We start from the raw sequence: 19,019 nt of genomic DNA, 5'->3' as shown, positions 1-19,019 counted from the left end.
TAGAAGCTCTAAACAATGAGCTAGCTATGATAAAAATGAATTTTCTGCTTGAGACAGCTCCTCTGGTTAGCTGTATGGTATGTACAAAATTATTCATTGTTGGGTTTTGTTTGGTTTTAAAATCCAGACCTCCCCCAACCTTTTGCAAAAAAGTAATTCTGAACTTGTAGTGTTCCCTTGTACTTGTGTAAACCTTTAACAAGAGAATTGACAGTTCTTGACTGAATACATCCAGTGCCTCACCTTACAAAAAGTTATTGATGACCTAATATAGATATTGGGAACTTGAAGCCTTGTGAAGAAATAACGTCTGAAAGATTACATCCTTTCAACAGATAATTTCCATTGCAGATGTACAGTGGAGTGAAGATAAAATTGAGTAGGATATATAAATTTGGTGAATAAAAGATGAAAGGTTGTAATGAAAAGGCAATGAAGAAAAATGTGTCTTTGGTAAAAGCTGTAAGAATGAGGGAAGTACTAAACTTTCCCAGCTGGCTGTATTTGGCTGTATTGAACTTGACATGTATGCACCCTTACTGCAAAAGTCTTGGATTTATGAGGAAGATGAAAAATCCTAATAAGTTTCCTTGTGGAAAGCAGAAGGTAAAGAGTAGTATTTCGGAAGAATTCCCTTGGTGGCCTTTGATTCAGGCGCACTCTTGGCTACCTTCACATGGGCTGTGGACCTGGCCTCGACATGAGCAGGCTTGTGTTTGTGTGTCTGGGTTGCCATACCTGTGGGATGAGCTGCCTTGCTGTGCAGAATTGGAATGAGCTTTTTAATTGTATAAGATTTAAGAATAACAACGTTAAAATTGTAATTTTTTAAAGGAAAAAGCTACAAGAGTATAAAACACTAACAACTATTATTGACATTGTGTTTTACAGTAAGTACATTCCATTAGGTGCTCTTGTCATCCTGTCTAGGTTATAGGCAGCTAATTAGCCAATCCAGCTTTTCCTAGGCCAGAAACTTTTGAGAGTTACATTTTTTCTGTTACTTTTTCTAAATATTGTTACTAAATCCACTCAGAGCTGCTGTTCTGGGCAATCTGTGCTTTCTTTACTCAGATGGAATGTTGTCTTCCTTGTTCATCTTTTTATTCCCTATAATTTGGGCATTGGGATGCTGCATGATACTGTAAAGGATAAGGTCTTTTTTTTTCCCCAGGCTTACTTATTGAAGATTACAATTAACATTTTTATTGTATTATGTGTATGAGTATTTTCACTGGTCCTAAATTTCAGGTTGCTTCTTTGTGTTTGCTACCTTTTAAATCCCAGAAACACAACTTTGCTAGTTTAACAAATGAAATATCTTAATTATTAATGGTTTTTGTTCCCTGTAGGATTTATTATGTTTAGCTTTCTACAAGGTTTTTATACTTGTCCGCATAAGGTCTGCATAAGGGACTTCTTTTATTTAATGGGGGAAGAGTTGGAGATGCATTGAGGGTGGAATGGCCAAAACTGCTTATGTTTTGTTAGATTTTGAGAAATCCAGTTACCAGTGTCTCTCATCCACTGTTGTTCAAAGGGCTTGCTTTCTACTGGGGTACTGTGATGGCAGTAACACAAGTTCACTGGTAGGTCTTGCTACAGCATCAACCTGCTAAGAAGTGTTGGGAAGGAGGAGCTCCAAGGAGAGCCAGCATCATGCCTACTAATAGTTTTATTTTGTTGGGTCGATTCTGAATTTCTCTAAACTACGTACCACAACAGACAGTCTGCTTACCTGCTTTTTTTGGTTACTGAAACCTAGCTTCTTACTCTGCTTCTGTTCTTTCACGAGGTGGATTTGGCTGGCATCTAGAATTGTGTATTCAGGAAGAGGCTTGATACAGAGAATGTCATTGTGCAGTTTCAAGATGGGTCTGTTTGGTATCAGATTAAAAATAATGCGGTCCCTCAGGAAACGGATGAAATTCAGTTAGCAGAGGTTGTGAGCACGGAAAAGTTATTTAGAGGAGGTGGTGAAGTGAGTCTTTGCAACTAATTTTTTAAGTTACTAGAAAAATTAACATACATTCTGTTGTGATTGGGCTACCTTTTATGGGTATGTAAGTTAATGGTGGTGATTTTATTTTAATGCCAGTGTTGGTAATATGTAACAAAGTCTAGAATTTTTTGTCTAGAATTTTAATATACATCAGATCCTTCCATTAGGAGTGTTACGTCTGCTGAAGTTCATCTCTTGGAATGGAAACTAGTATTTTTGAGAGCAACACCACAGTTTTAGTTGACCCGTCCAGTTTGATCAAATGTTTTTGCAAGCATTGCACCATGATCAAGAACCATCTGGCTGAAACTGAAGTTTAGATGTCACTAGTTCTAGCTGAAAAGTTTCTGAAATGTCTGTCCCATTACAGAAATTCTCTGTTCCCCTCTTTCTTGGTATGGGTTATCTTTTATATGGCAGTGCTGTAGTTGCAATCACTGGCATACGGAAGAGGGGAGGAAGTCTTGTGAGGAAGCCCTTTGCTTTTTGCACCCAGAGGCCATACTCTTTTCTTTCTCAATTTATCTGCTAAATGGATTCCCACTTTTGAAACATATACGTGAGTGCATAGCTTCAAAGTTTCTGTACCTTTATACTGCAGTACTCATATGTTCTGCCTGGTCACTACAAAGGAGAGAGATGTTTCTGGTAAGACTTCTTAACTCTTAGGATTATTTGTTTGTAGTAAAAATGTTTGTCTTCCATCATCGTACTTCTCACTAAGGCATCTCAAGTTCAGATCAGTAAATGTTGCATCCATTGATTACACATTTTAACTTCCCTTAGGGGACACAGAGTCCAGTATTTCAAGCATCTGATCCTATTTCGTATCAGATAGGTTGAACTTCTCAGGAAAATTTTCAGTGCTATCATCAGAGAAGTTAAGTATCTTTCTAAAGAAAAGCTACTGGTTATAAATTGTTAGACTGCTACTCTGAGGCAAAAGTGAGAAAATTCTTTAAAAAAGGAGATTATTGAAACTTAAATGAACAAAATGTTGCTCTGACCAGCAGATCGCTGTTAAGGAAGGTTTTTCACAGGGGTGTTCCATGACTTCCTGTTACAACCAGCTGCTTTTCTTTTGTCCTAGAGACAAAATATCCCTTGCACTTGGAGGTATTCATGTTATTAATAGCTATACCACATTGCTCTTCCAGCTTACTCTTCAGAATTCATTCAGAAATGTGGCAAAGTAGATGCATGTTTTTCCTTTGAGGCTTGCTGTCACTTAGACACTGCTTCTGAGCTTCTTACAAACTTTTATCTGGAAGGCCTGTTATCACAAGATCTCTTGCTTTGCCAGTTTGGAACCTTACAAATTACTTTTCGTCTTTCCTGTTGTATTTGTAAAATAACTTACTCAATTTTTGAAGAAAACCTGACCTGCTTTAGTGGCAGGGCAAAGAAAGCAGCATGCAGTTTGGTTGTCTGTATTATTTTTAAGAGTTTGTTGTAAGTTTGAAAGGTCTAATTTAAAATTTCTTCACTTGTTGAATGTGAACACTCAAAACTCCTGATACAACCAGATAGATGTGTACATCCAAGACAAAAAATAGCAAACTTAATTCTAGCCCCTGAGGGAAGAGCTAATCTTTAGAACACTTTTTTTTCCTTTATTTAATAAATGTGTGTCTAGTGCCTCACTGCTTTAGTAATTTTTTATTAACACCCAACACTGTTTGCAGATGTCCTAACTTTACAGAAGAGCTGAAGTTACCAGAACTCCTAGAGGTGCACCTAATGCTATGCAACTCTTTGCAGAAAGAGGTGGAAGACAAGTCTTCTCTGTCCTTGTCTAACACTTAAATACTGACAGCTTTTTTTCTGTTACAGAATGGAACTATAGAAAGATCACTTTTTGTCAGTTTTTGTTGAGTGTGTACCATTTCACACTTTTACCTGGGTTCAGCAGAGTTCTTGGTGTCCAGGGCTGCTTTCATCTCTGTCAGAGCCATAACTTGCCAGAGTACTCTCCATGATGAAAAATACTCCAGTCACCGTTTTGCTTACTTTGTAATTGGAGTTCTTTCGGTCACAGCTAATTATTGCGTAAGTTGCTACCACGGTTCAACACCTTTTGCTTTTCTCCAGCAGAAAGAAACCTATTATTTTAAACCAATATTTCTTTCAGCTACATGTAAAAATAATCACTTTGAGAGGGTTTCCCATTAGAGAAATCAGTTAATTATTTATCACCAGTCTCTTTTAGTGTGGAAACATTAAGATTTAATCCATTGAAGATAATTGTTTAAAGCAGTCTTTATTCTTAAAAATACAATGTGGTTTTTTTAACAGTTTGCAGACAGTTGTCATTTAGTGGGGATGCCTTGCTTGGAAGTATCCATTCTTCATATGTTTTCTTTAAAATTTATTTCTTGGGTCTTTGTCTAATTATCTGTGGTGAGGATAACTGACAGTGCAAGGAATAATTTTAAAAATAACCCGATAGATTCATTTGTGTGATAACACCTCTTGAATAAAACTTCACTGGGCAGGGGGTGGTGTTTGACCTACACTTCTTCTCCTGGAACATACATATACGCTATTGACCTCACTCATCAGAGCGGCTGACAAGATCAAACCCTAAAGTTTTTGATCTTTGCTTGTTCTTAGGTGGACTAATAAAAAGATTTATGAATAATCTCAGGGTTGGTGTCTTTCTCTCTTTCTGTTTGGACTTGCCAATTGAAGGATACAGGACATAATCTCTGGGTTTCTTTCAAAGCAATGTACAAAACTGACATCGATAACAGTCAGTTTTAAACATGCATCATATAGTAAAACCTGTGTCCCCCAGAACACTGTTAGATTGTTAGACAATGTCAGAGATGTATGTAGAGAAGATGGCGTTAAAAATAAAATGCATCAGAATTGGTGTATGCACTGCTGTGCCAATGCTGCTTTCGGTGCTGAAGAATCCATTTTCAGTTATGGAGAAGATGATTGAAAATAACCTGTGTTTTGCCAAGAAAGGAAAGTATATGGGGATAAATCCTGCATAACAGTGATTATTTGTGGAAGGAGAAGAGGGCAGCATAATAAGTTATTGGAGTTGTGTCTGGTACCTAAAGTGCTGATGTTGATTTCAACCCTAGGGTAATAGATAAAGATGCCTTATAAGTCATTGAGATGTGCCTTTGTGCACAACTGATTGTAACGTTTTGGTGTTGCCCACAGAAAACATGTTTTGCTTCACTTTGCTTTGTCATCTACATAACATGACTTTTCTTTAGCATTTAGTAGAGGGCCATTCTATTAAAGTCTTGAGAGATCTGCTTCAGACATGAGATCAAGACTTGCACTGATAAAGCTGATCATATACACTACTACATATAGATAGGTGCTACTGTAGCCTGTTGGGGACAGTTCATCTCAGCAAAACAGAGGAGGAAAGATCTTACTTAACAGAGGAGTCACCTGTGTACATCCTGACTCCAGAGTAAGTTAAGCAAGTCAAGTAAACTGTATTGAAAAGTTGTTTTCCTTTCCAACTGAAGCAGTAATCTTGCGTAGTCTGATAAGTTTCAGGAGTTTCTTGTTTATACTGTTGGTACCATAGAGATGGAGATTTCAGTCAATCACTAACAATTCTGATCTTCTAATAGTAAAATGGTTCGAGGTGCATGATGAGTAGCTGAAACATACTCATATCTCAGCCTGGTTTCCTTATTGTCTTAACATTTAAGAAAAATCAAGATCAATAGCAAGGAACATTGACTCAAAGTACTTTAGAATTTACTGAAATTCCAAATTTGCTTTAGGCAAGAAAGCATCCTCTGCAGCAGATACATGCCTTGTCTCAGATTGTTTTAAGTACTCGAGCTCAAAGAATAGTTCATTAAAAATTGAGGTGGTTCAACCAGGCTGAACTATGTTCAGTTAGGAGTTGAAGGCAGAAACCTAGCTTTTCAAATGTTTAATCTCTTGATAAAACCTAGAATTAAGGGAATGAGTCCTTAAGTCATGAGAAACAGGAGTATGGTAATCCAAAGCAGTACATTTAGTTCCCTCTCTGGAAATGATTCTTCTTTTTTTGTTTTCACGTGCGTGCTTTTACATCTAAAACATATTCAGATAAGCTTATTTGCTTGTGTATCTAGCCTATTTATAGTGCTGTTTATTTACTAATAAACCAGTTTTTAAATGCTGTACTTGTGTTTGCTGAATGATAATCAAGATTCAGTTACAAAAAGGCTTTCACAAATATTAGTAAATTATTTCGCAGAAAAGAAATGCAACATTACCCATTACTGAACAAAATTGTAATTTAAATAAATATGTATAAGCCAAGTTGCTTACGTAGATTGCACTTTTTATACTGTATGTTTCTGGGTAGCTGACAAGCGCAAAATGTTTGTGTAAAGTGTATCAATCGGTGCAAAAAGATACTTTTGCTAAAAACGTGAATAAAAATCAAAGTTGCAAATACAGAGCCAGATTAAAATATTTTATGTAAACAGAAATATCTTACTTTCAAACTGAAACTTGTTACCTCTGCTACAGTCTAGATTGTGAGAACAGGACTTGTTCTGTCAGCTTTTTCCATTGTTATCCATAACATTCTGCATCTGAACATCAGAAGTGGCATCATCTGTTTTCACAAGCAGACAGAAGACTCAAAACGTACCTCAGATAAGATAACGAAGAATCACCTTTTGCTCATCCTTGGCAATACACAACCATTCTTGGACATAGCAGCAGCTTGCATGAAATGGTAAAAAAGCAGCCTTATACCTAATCTGCAGAGGCCTCTAGGAGACCTCTAGCAAAGACCTCTCTCTCTTTGCCATGAAAAAGGACTGCAGCTGGTAGGTGGTTGGTTTGTGGGTCTGGTCTGGGAACTACCTGCAGGGACAGAATTTACTCCTAGTAAGGGGGTTTCATATCATCTTCTTGGTTGAGGCCTGCTTGATTTATTTTGTTTCCAGCTGTGAGAAGTGTGGGTCCTGTGAAATAGGGTATGACTTGTATTCTTCTTGAGGAGTGGTTCTCCATGAGTAAGGGTGGAGGTTTTGTATGCAGGTATCAGTTGTACAGGGTCCTGATTGTTTAATCGTGTCCTTAAGTTTCCTAGATATTTACAGTTCAGTTCTTTGTTAGAAAGAACATAATGATTTTAGAATTTTTAATGGAAATACATTTGAATAGAATTTAATGGAATACATTTGGAAATACATAATGCTTGAAAGGTGAAAGAGTTCTTTCTGTTCAGTGATGACAGTTCCTGTGCATGTGCTTACTTTTTCTGACCCATCGTTAACTGCTGTGAATGCTCTTTATTCAGCAAGTAGATCCATCAGTTCTCTAAAACAAGACAGAGCTCTGGAGCTGTACTAGCTTGTTCTCTAACACTAAAGGTAGATTGGGAATACTTGGCCACAGTACTTCATCTCTGGACTAGAATGACAGCTTTGCTTTGTGGAGGTGGTTTTCAATTTTAATGTTTCACCAAGCCTTTTCTGTAATGTACTTCTTATTCCAGACTTTCAAAGGTCATGTAATTCCATAAATCCAAAAATGAGTGAGTGACTTTGAAAGTGCTTGGTTTTTTCTTAAAAATGTAAACATAGATTTATTTTTTTTTATTAGTTTTTCCTTGTACACCAAGGAGAGGATATGTTTTAGGAGCATATCTATATGCTGCTTATTTCAAGCAGCAATTTATTTGAAGTGTGCAAATATTCTTGATTGGAGGCTCTTAAATTACAGTTGATTTGGGGATCATGCTGGTGGTTCTCCAGAGTAATGTTCAGTCCATTTGGGAAGATGCTATTTTGTAGTTTTGCTTGTATGTGGTGCTCAGTGAGTCTGGTTCCAGAGCGATGTCTGTCTTTCATCAGCTGTCCAGTAAAGCTCATTTCTTTGGTTTGATGTAAAAAAACTTCAGATTTTAACCTTTCTGCTGTAGATGATAGGTTTGAGAATTTTTGTACAATCCTCATCCCAAAGTACATCAGTGCAGGATGGATCTTCAGGCTCCAGACTGGTTAGCCTGCAAATTCCTCAGTTGCTTTCAGGAGGAGAATAGTGAATACACTAGAGCCTCTCCAGATCCATGAGGCAGACGACAGATTAAAATATTTTTTTGCAATATATTTTGTTGATCGGATTTAGAATGCAAAGTCTTGAATTATGTGGATAAAACTAGGTCTTGTACCTTTTTCTTCTGTTGCACTGTCAGTACCAGTGTTGTCTCCTCTGAGCAGAAACCGAAGATTGCAGGTGTCTGTATGTATAAACCAGTGACTGGCCATTGTGTAGCGTCGTAGATTCAGAGACTGAAACAACATGAGGGCTGTGTTGCAGCTTGAGGCTGATAGTGTGTTGCGTGCTCATTACGTGGGGTTGCTTGCGGGTTCAAAGTCTGTTGGGGCAGAGCTTGGGACTGAAGTGCAATCAGATGCATATAGCCAGTACGAATGGTCCAGACACGTCATCTCCTGAGCCACCTCATCACTGTATTAGATAGTCAATTGTCATCACCTAAAACTCAGTCAACAAATGTTAGAAATTTAGTAATATGGACAGCAACAGTTCAGTGCTTGAGTTTACTGGTCAGACCTATTTTGTTTAGCATGGAAGAACTGACTGAAGGGACCATCTTGATGACATTTCCTAGTATGGGAGTTAACCACCACATGATCCTGTTTTATCAATTTAATAAAATTTCTCTATGAAAACCAGCTATTTATTCATTTCATTATTCATTTTGAGGGCCGTTTCTGGACTCTTCTTAACATCTGGAACAATATTTATATAAAATACTGGATTTTTTCTTTTAAAACTTCTAATTTGTATTTATTTTTTGCCATTGTATTTTTATTAAAATGTGTTCATACATATATAAGCAGACATACGTATGTGCAGTGCATAGACATGTAGAACTTGTTTAGGGCTGTTTCTGTACAGTTAGTCATTGATTGCTGTTACAGTGTTTTTAGAAAAAAGATACCTCAGAGCAGATAGTGTCTGGTCTTGTTCAAGACTCAGTCACAACTTTTGCATGCTTTTCTCTTGAACAATTGTATTAAATATTAGTAATATAATAAATCAGTCATAAACATCTTGATCCTGAAAATTTCAGAGTAAAGGAACTTTGCAATGACATGTATACTTGAGGGTATGTGAGGCAAGTGATTCTCCCACTCCAAAAAAGAGTGATTCTTAGTTCAGACTTGTGTTCACACTGCCAGGTCTTATTGCACTGCTCAGATGAACTTAAGTATGGGTGTAAGGCAGAGCTCGAACCCAAAACTAAAAGCAGGGGAACGAACATTCTGTCTTCCCTTGCTAGCAGTAGCTAGTTTGGCTTATTCACATCAGCTACCATGCAGTTTGCTGTTTCACCATGTGCCAGCTGTTGACCACACAGGCAGGCAGTTAGATTTTGGGGGTTAGTTTTCTGCCAGATGAGTTCTGGCTGGATTATTATAATTCTGCTGGATTAGTGAGGTGGATTGATTTTACCAGGTGAGCAGTAGAGCATGCACGAGGCCAGAAACAGGGGAGAGAGGGTTGCATGCCTGTCATTACAATGAGGAACTGTTTGTTAGCACAGATGACAGTCAGTCTTTTTGTTTAAAAGATTATGTATCTCCAAGGAAGAGGAAAAGGATTTATTTCATGTCTTTGCTTACACTGCTGTCTTTAAGTGAGGTGAGCCACCACCATTAGTGGTCAAACAGCTTCATCCTTTCATTCCTCTGGAGCTCTGTAGGTAAATACTGCCTGGTCTGCTGGCACTTGCTGTTCATCTTGCGTCTGTGACATATGCTTGAGGCATCATGTTATGAATCCTCAAAGCAGAACAGTTTCAGCTTGAGACTCTCCTCAGTTTTAGATAATTCATTCAGTGTCTTTGTTATGGCCGGAAATGCTGTGCTCATTGAATTTCCTTACTTTTTTATTTTCCATGTTAATGTCTCCTAAATCTTGTTAATAGCCAGCTACTTTTTCTCCAGGGTTTCTTAATGAAAATGTTTAGTAATGGTATTGTCAGGATATCCCCTGGAGGTATTCTGTTAACCCTTTCATTCCATCTGGTGTCCCTTGTCAGCAGGTGTTGTCATCTGTTCTTCACCCAGTTCCTCACCCACTTCTATGTTCTTTTGCTAGCACTGGAGTCCAGAGTTGTGGGGTTTTATGATTAGATTATCTGTAACGTTCTCACTAAACAGGACTTAAACCAGCAAAAGTTCTCGACCTTTCAATTACTTAATGGAAAAAAAAAAAATCTCGTAGTGCACAAGAATATCCAGTCTTCTGCTGTGCTTTTTTTTTTTTTTCCTATTTACCCTTGCATGTATATGGAAGAACCTTTTCTTTCATCATACAGTCCATGTTAACGTAAGTACTAGGGAAAATTTCATCATATCCAAATCCTGCCACACCTGTTTCAGTTTCCTTTTACTTCTTTAATGGACTGTGAGTCATAATCACTAAAAAAACCTCCAGTACTGACTGAGGCGCGTGGACAGTTTGGAGGGTTAAGAAGAAAACCACACACTCCCACACACCTTCCCATTTAGTTTATAACCAGTGCTGCTGTCAAGAAAGATGGTGACCAACCATCTCATGTTTTTAATGGAATTGGATGTAAATTTTCAAAAACTGATTGTATACTAAAGCATAAAGTCTGCAATTTTGATGTACTTTTATTTCACCTTTTTTTTGTTTTATGTGAAGTAGTTATCGTAGGTGCACAGTTTATTTCAGCATTTTTGACACAGACCAGCATTGTGTTTTAACCAGGTTTTGTGATACACGAGAAGATTTGACTTCAGTCTACATCAGCATTGGCATGAGGCAAGGGCTGCTGTGACGAAGTTACATTTCGTGAGCTCTTATGGTGCAGGAGTGTCTGTCTGCAGAATTTGATGGTGAATAGGGGCTGTGTGAACCTGGTGCAATGCAACCGGCCTGGTTTTACAAAAGAATATGTGAGGTGTGTAAAATGTGGTCTTCAGTTTATTGCCTTGAAATCATTGTAGCATGGATAGCATTTGGATATATAAACATCCACAAAGCTAAGCTGTGCCCTCTTTTTGAAAATAGAAATTGCAGCACATAAGAAACACGATGGAAGATGCGTACAGTCTATACAATCTTCCAGCAGTAGATTGAGACCAGTGGCACTTCCCCGAAAAAATAAATTACCCGAAATTTGCAGCACATTCATATTCAATTTCATCACAGCAGATGCTCATTAGTATGTTGTTATTAATTGGTATTCACTTTAGGTTTTGTTTAAAATGAAGATAATAATTAGGTTTTAATTACTGCATCTTTCTAAGGGGGGGAGGGGAGGAAATGCCTCTCAAAGCACTGAAGTATTTCCTGTACGATTTGCTCCGTTACATCTAAGCCTTGAAAGAGTCTCTGAGACATGTTTTTCTGCCAGGAGACTTCTTTTCTATTTCCTTTTATTTTCCTTTCCTTTTTTTAAAGTATTAAGAATTAGTTCTAAAGGATTTGTTTGATGGACATTCTGAATCATATCACAGTAGTAAGAGCCACTGTTCTTTCTAATCAAATTACCAAAAAGGCTTTTCACAAAAGTAACTCTCTCAGGCAGCTGATTAATGAAGTGGTGCCACTGTTTTGTATTATAATTAATTGAAGTAATACAAATAACTTCTGTAACCTGTGGAAATTATCTCCTTTGCAAAGCAGCCTAATAGAGTTAGCAAGCTAGAAAGGGGAGTTTTTTGCGGTTTTTTAATTTATCGCCTTCATCATCCATAAAACCATAGGTGACACAAGAGAAAACAGTAAATGACAAAGAATACAAAATAACACCACCACAGAGGGGGCTTGAAGAAATGGGAGAGGGTCAGATGCAAGCCAAAAAGGGCATAAAAAAAATTAGAATGCTGAAAAGATTTAAAGGGTTATGAGTGGGGTGGGACTACAGAGAATTATAGGAATTTGGGAGATGCCAAAGAATAAATAAAAGATTTCAATCTACTGTACAGGAATAAGAGTAATCTAAAAAGCATTGACATCTTAGTTTGGTTAATACAGGAATTGGCAGCAGTTCAAAGAAAATTAATCTAAGCAGGGGCATTTAGTTTTTTGGCCTGTTCAAATGTATGCTTTGAAGATACAGAGGTTGTTACATGCTGCTTAGAAGTTGTCGAGTAGAACAGCACTGTATCTACATATGTAAACCATCAGGACTAGAATCATTAGTTCAGCCTTCTGCTACCTTGCTGTTGGGAATATCCATCAACTTTTCCTTCTGTTTATTTTTCCCATTTTCCTTTCCTCAGACCTTTCTTAAGACCAGATTCTCTAAGTCACCATGGTGCCTTTAGCTACTCAAATGGGAGCCATTCAGGCACCCTGTTAACAAGATGGAGAATGAGGCATCTCAGCTGAAGTCCTTTGTGATGTGATCTGAAACAGCCAGCACTGAGGGAGGGGTCTTCTAGTTCCAACACCTAATTGCAGCTGGCAGCAAGCTTTCTTCCATAACGGAAAAGCTGGTGAGAGGTAGTGCGTGGTAGTTCTTGGGCACCATGTTTAGGGTAGGAAGATGGTCGCCAATGGTTAAATCCAAGTCCCCTTACCTTCAGAGAGTTGCGTTTTGGCATTTATAAAAAAAAAGAGGAAAGGCGGACACTGGCAATTTTTCCGCCCTCCCTGTGCAAGGTTAAGAAAACCAAGTTCAGTTCTCTCTTCTTGCTAGAAGAGTTGCCAACCTGTGTCTGCTGCTTCTGGAAAAATTCCCTACTTGCTGACTACACTGTTGCAGACTGAGGGAATTGGCACATTATCACCTTGAAATTTCACTTTGATTTGGAAAAAATGCGTCATGGTTTGCAGGGACAGAGAGAGATGGAGTGGGCATACCAAGGGGGCATTGCTCTGGAGCCGAGTTTTTAGGCATTTGTAAGACAGAAGAGATGATGCTACCCTTCAGGCCAGTGTTTTGTTCAGACATCAGCAGCTGTAGGGACAAGACAAATGCTAAGATAGCCATTGCCGTCAAGAAGGGTGGACTTGGGCATGTGTGGAGGCACAGATGACCTTCAGGAACTCCAGAAATACAAATGTGTTGCATCTGTCAAATCTCCTTTCCTAATATATCTGCCCTAATGAACGTTCCCTGGCATGTGTGGTAGCTGAGCGAGATTATTTTCTTTTCATGACTGAGCATTTTGAACCCTAGTTTTGTGCTTAGTCATAGGAAAATTTGCTTTTCCGGTTCGTAATTTACCAGTTCTGTCAAGAAGACACCATCAGTTTCCTGTTAGGTAATCTGTGCAATCTTAAATTCTTCCTGGGAAGGCAGGTTGGAGGTTTGCTGTTGGCCTTCTGGTGCTACAGGAAACAGTCTGCAATCGTATTAAACCTAGATTTCTTTAAATTAATCTTTTGTTGGCCAAGTACAACGAAATTTTTTTTGTTACATCTGTTATTTTTATATTAGAAGCTTGATTTCTCTGTCCAAAGGAGTGAATAACTGCTGAATGCAAACTGTATATCTTTGGTTCCTTCATTTGTTTATTGCTTTTTTAAAAAAATGGTTGCATGGAAAGAATGCTGTTCTTTCCATGAAGGGAAGCTGTCAAAGAAGCAGATTTATCAGCTGAAGTCAGTTCTTAATGAAATCAAGAAATCAAATATCATGGAACAAATAAGAACTTCAAAATAGAGTTTTATTTTCATGTATTTACTATTCTGTCTTTCATGGGAAGGAAGAATGCATCAATGACGATACAAATTTAGCCCAAGTTCTTACCATAATGTTAGGGGTGTCAGGTTTTTTAAACAAAAAATTCACTGCTAAAAGTAAAGTATTACTTGGGTTTGGAGTTTTAAGGATTGGGCTTTTTTCTTTTTTTTTTCTTTTTTTTTTTTAAGCTATAAGTTACCAGAATTTAAGGAAATACGAGAAGTGATGATATAAGTAATTCCTAAAGTCCTTTTAAATTTAAGGTACCTCTTCCATGGTTTCATAAGTATGACATAATATTCATACTTAATTGCACTAAAAATCTTCAAAACCCTTTGTTTTCCACCAGTTACTAATTGTAAGATGTGGCAGGAAGCTAAAGGGTAGGAGACACTAGCACATTGTCAATAAAAAAAAAATAATTCTGTGTGTATGTATATATCTGTCTATGTGTGCATGCATACATTTTTACATACTGATTTTTGTATTTTCTTTATCCATTTAAGCAGTGACTTTCAATTAGCCTGCCTACTAGTATCAGGTCACTAAACTCTATAGCTGATGCTTTATTCTTTCATGTGGGTTGTCATTCGTTTGCTTCAGTTGGCTGGCAAAGGTTGTTGTATATCCATTACCAGCAGCACAGCACTTTGCATTTCTGAATTGACAAGCAGCTATATTGACCTAGCGCTTATTATGGGTCAACAGCTGCGTTAACCGACGGAAGGACTGAGGGGCAATTAAAATGAATTGGCAAAAATATATCTTCCTAATTTACTCCAATTTGTTATTTATGCTAACATTGTATGGCTTCTATGGTGACACTAAACAGAATGGACCCAATAATGGCAATTAACATAAAAATATAATGGCTAATCAAATTGACAGCAACTGTTTCTCATCATCTCAACACACAATACATTATCAAAACAAACTATTATGAAGGAGGTAATTTCAGTGTTCTATTCAACCTGCTTCATGTGTGCAGTCAGGGAGATGTGTACCAGCAATTACAGCTGAATCTAAAAAACTAAACAAATAACTTAATCGCTGTCGTCCTCCTTTTTTCTTCTTCAGGAAGCAGTAATCAGGATTTACTAAAAATAACTGGTGTATAATAGTATAATGATGATGCATATCGTAGAATAGCTAATAAGGAATAAAATAAGCTTCTGTGTGTCTTTTTTTAAAATAGGTTCACATGAAGTGGAAAGAAGTATACTGTTAAGATATATAAAAAATAACTAAGCAGTAGTAATAGTTGTCAACATGAGTTGCTTAATAGTTATAGATACTTTATAACATGTCAATGGAGGTGTAAAATTAGCTGAATTTAGTAAAAAAGACTTGGTTTGATTGCATTGAAGAGTGAAAAGCTAAGTTAAAGCAGAATTCCAATAAGCAGAAAGAGTTTACCAGTTGCACTTCCACTGCGTTTTCAACATCGCTTCTTGTGCTATACTGAGCTGCAGTTTTACATGGGTCTAACCACATTCTTTGCTGGTTTTATAACTCATCCAGAAAATCTTAAGGAGTTTGTACATGTCTAATGTGTGTTAAATGTGTTAAAACGGACACTGCTTCCATGTTTGATGCTGTTACTGTTACCTCATTCTTAGTTAGGATGTTTGTAATGCACAACTCTTCAAACCCTTGTTGGACTCCACTGTATTACAGAGCGGGACCGGAATGTGGTGTTATTGAACAAGAGTTCGAGAAGGTTAACTTGAAATGGTTTAGTTGTAGCATGGGCCAGGTGGATCTTGTGTCTATTCGAGCAATCTTCTAGTGCACAGAATGGTGACACTAGTTCATGTGCATGCAGGCGTGTACTTTTGAACTAGAGGAGCAGCACATAGGCTTGACATCATTGACATTCAGGGCATTTAATTGAATATCATATTCCACATGTACACACCTGCAGATCTTTGAACTAAATGTGTGATTACTAACATGCAGTAGCCTTCACAGATGTTTAAAGCAAAATGATGACATAGCTGTAAAGGTATATATGCATCTGTTCTTATTTGAATGGCATGTTCACAATTTATGTAACAATGGGGGCGTGCACCTGTATCAGGTAGGTTTTTTTCTTTTTTGAGATCATTGCATTGTACTGTATACTAAAGCACTAAAGTTACTCCTTTGTCCCATCATTCTGATGACTTTCATTTTGTTGCTAGAGCATCATTGTGATACACGTATTCATAAGAATGGATAAATTTAATTTATGTTTCTGTAAGAATGAGTAAGTTCAGTATGATCTATATAAAATGCTTGGTGTAAATAGTGAGAAGAGAAAAAATGTAGAGATGCAGTAAAGATATTTTGCATCATCATCATTATAATAGTACCAAAATCTGACATGAATGGAACATACAAACTGTTAGAACAAAACACAGAGAATCACCTTTTGATAGTGGACTTAGAAATGGGTGCAAGAGACGCACTTCTGAGTTGGGTTTTTAAGTACTATCTTCTTACATTACAGTATTCTGATAAGGCCCTGTACACTCAGCTCTGCTTCTACCGATACATTTTTGATGTGGAGTATGCAATGGATAAAGTGATTACTGAAGAAGAGAAAGGTAAGTTTAAATTCTTTTAATTGTAGTTGAATAGCAACTTGCATGCTGGAAACTAGACCTACACATTTGTACTCTTCTAATCTGAACTACAAGGCTGTAATCCAAAGCAGAAAATAGAAGAAAGTATGAATTTGCCTATCTCCTATAAGAGGAATGTGTTGTATCAGAGTTAACCACTTTAAGAATATATTATATGTCTCCTTTCTTCTTTTAAAGCAACTGCACTTTGGGAAAAGTGCTTTTCTTGCATGTTACACCGTTAGAGAAATCTCTTTGCTTGAAGTCTGAAGGACACATGAGCTTCAGTAAATAAATTAAAATATATGCCTACACTATCTAAAAGAAAAGCCAATTAAAACATGTTCAGCTATTAATATTGAAGAGACACTTTTTATCGGGGAGGAAATGATGGCACAAGAAAAGCAGTAATGCTAATTGTCTACAAAGCTCTCTTAAATATACAGATTAAGCTAATGTTAGGAAGATTATATTTTTTACTTCTTGTCTTTCAATTACCGTAACAATTTCTGAAGTAAAACATTTCTAAGCTGTAATGGATCCACGGGTTTTGTGCAACTAAGTGATTTTCAAGCTGACAGAAGAATACGTCTGAAGGTGGGGTAACGCTTGGAATTCTGAATAAAGCCATGTTTGGGTCCTACCATTAAAGTGCATTGTTCGCAGAGAGCACTTCCACTGTGTCCTCTGTGCAGTTTTGGTGGTGCCTCTGAAGAAAAGATGCTACTGCTTGACACTGCCATTCTGGTAGCTGCTTTGCTGTGACAGTCTTCCCCACTCCTGCCCTGCATCACCACCTAGTTTGCTGGGTGATGGAAAGAGACTAAAAAAATCAGCCTTTCTAAATTTTCTTTCTAAAGCCATACAATACAATTTTGTAGATGTACTGAAGGCATGTTACATGGTGGATGTTACCACTAGTTGAAACCAAATTATTTTGTGTGTAGATCTCATGCTTAATACAAGGATATAAGAGTGGAAGAGGCTTCATGGGTGATCACATCCAATCCTTTCTACTGTAGACCACCACATCTTTAAGGGTTGCAAGTTTATGGCACTTCATTTTGAAACCTGTGAGTGGTCCTTCCCCTTTTTGCTGCTGTTTAAGATTTTGCTGCTGTTCAAGTTGTGTTTCATACCCTCCATCTGTGATGACTGAAAATTCACTGTAATTTTCCCATTCTGTCTTGTTTGTGGTTGGTTTATGTCCATTCACTAAATGTTTGTTTCCCTTCCTTGATGTTCTCTACTCTGCTTTTGGAAACAGTGGTGACATCTGTTTTGTTTTAAACTAAGGCAGAGGCATGCCACTTTCTTTAGGAAGACTTGGTCTCTGCTGCATGATCCTTCCTCTTAGTGCCTTCGTGTGCAGTCTTTTCTAGGTTAAGTTAATCTTTGACTATGAGAAACTAGAAACTAGAGAAACAATGGTATTTTAGATGGTATTTATCCAGTGTCGTGTACACAGGATCTGTATGTTTGCTGGAAGTACTTCCGCTGATGCTTTCGTGAGTCACCTGTGCCCTCTTCGTATCATTAACTTGTAGTTAAGTAATGATAGATATCTTGAGGTTCAAGGGTTTTTTTTTTCCTCCTGTAATTCCAAATTCATGAGTTCATATGAAATTTTGTTTTACTTTTAATTTTCCTGGTTTTATTCATTTTGGACTGCTTAATCTCATTTGTAATTTTAGACTTCAAGGTTAATGAATTATCTCTGAAAAATAGTATGGTGGCTTCTGCATTCACATAATTTCCTACCTTGTGCTTTAATTGGAAAATGTTCCTTGGACTCTTACCACTAATTGGAGAAAATTCACTAAAATTAGTTTCCACAGTAATTCTTAACGAATTGTAAGAACTCTGCTAGGACCTTCTACTCTCTAAGCATGGTGTATTTTTCTCTTTTTCTTAGCTAATTGAAAGTTTCTGTGTAGTTGTCTTCAGCTAGCCAATTATTTCAGTTTTGGTTCTGCAGCAGGTGTTAAGGCCAGATAAATTATATCTGTTACTTATCCTTTGAAAATTAGTTCTTTTCAAAGAGGCTTAACTGGGTGAGTCTAGTAAACTTATGTACAATTCTGTGCCATTTTGCAGATATCCTTTGTGAGGAAGACATCTTTCAGTTGCTCTAAAATGCATACAGTACTTGAGAATAATTGCTTAAGGCTATTTGGGTCACCTTTTCATTTTATAGATACCAGTGTTCTGTTTTCTAGTAATATATGTTACTGATTTGATGCTTTTAATGTAAAACTCTGTAGGACTGAAATAATTTTCATGTGCCAATCTTGTTGTAGCTCTGGAATGGAGACTTAGTGAGCTTCCTTTCATAACATGAAGCTCATGTGAAGCCAAAAAAATTTGTTTCCATGCCATAATTCACAAGCCATTCTGTCCAGTCTGACATGTGATCAGCATCATTGCTTTATCGTCAGTGGAGGCAAAATTTTAATGTAGGTTTTGCATATCTTTGGTATTTTCACTCTTCTCTCTATTTTTTGTGTGAGTAAACTTAATTACTGGTTTAATTTTGGTTTGGTGAGGCTTTTTGCTTTGTTTTGGGATCTTGTTTTTCAAAGCCTAAATTCTGTAGACTTTTGTCAATTCTACCTTTGATTGCCAGTCTTCCTGAATTTTTCAAGACCAGTTCTTCTTTCTTGTAGATTCTGTTTATTCTTAATAGCAGCTTTAGGTGTTATTCATCTTAGGGTGTTCTTCTATAAAAAGA

General features: G+C 37.1%; 1 protein-coding gene across 2 annotated transcripts in view; it reads left to right on the top strand.

Moving 5' to 3' along the window:
- The window catches only part of POLA1 (DNA polymerase alpha 1, catalytic subunit), a 204,158-nt gene that overhangs the window by 143,941 nt on the left and 41,198 nt on the right, over window positions 1-19,019 (top strand). For both annotated transcript variants that reach the window (XM_040582492.1, XM_040582491.1), the window contains exon 36: window positions 16,174-16,270. In XM_040582492.1, coding sequence (XP_040438426.1) covers window positions 16,174-16,270 — 97 coding nt within the window. The remainder of the gene's footprint in view (window positions 1-16,173; window positions 16,271-19,019) is intronic.

Source organism: Falco naumanni, chromosome 2, assembly GCF_017639655.2.
Source record: "Falco naumanni isolate bFalNau1 chromosome 2, bFalNau1.pat, whole genome shotgun sequence".
Classification (NCBI taxonomy): domain Eukaryota; kingdom Metazoa; phylum Chordata; class Aves; order Falconiformes; family Falconidae; genus Falco; species Falco naumanni.
Note: the sequence above shows the minus strand (reverse complement) of the source record. Positions and strands in the feature narration are given on the sequence as shown.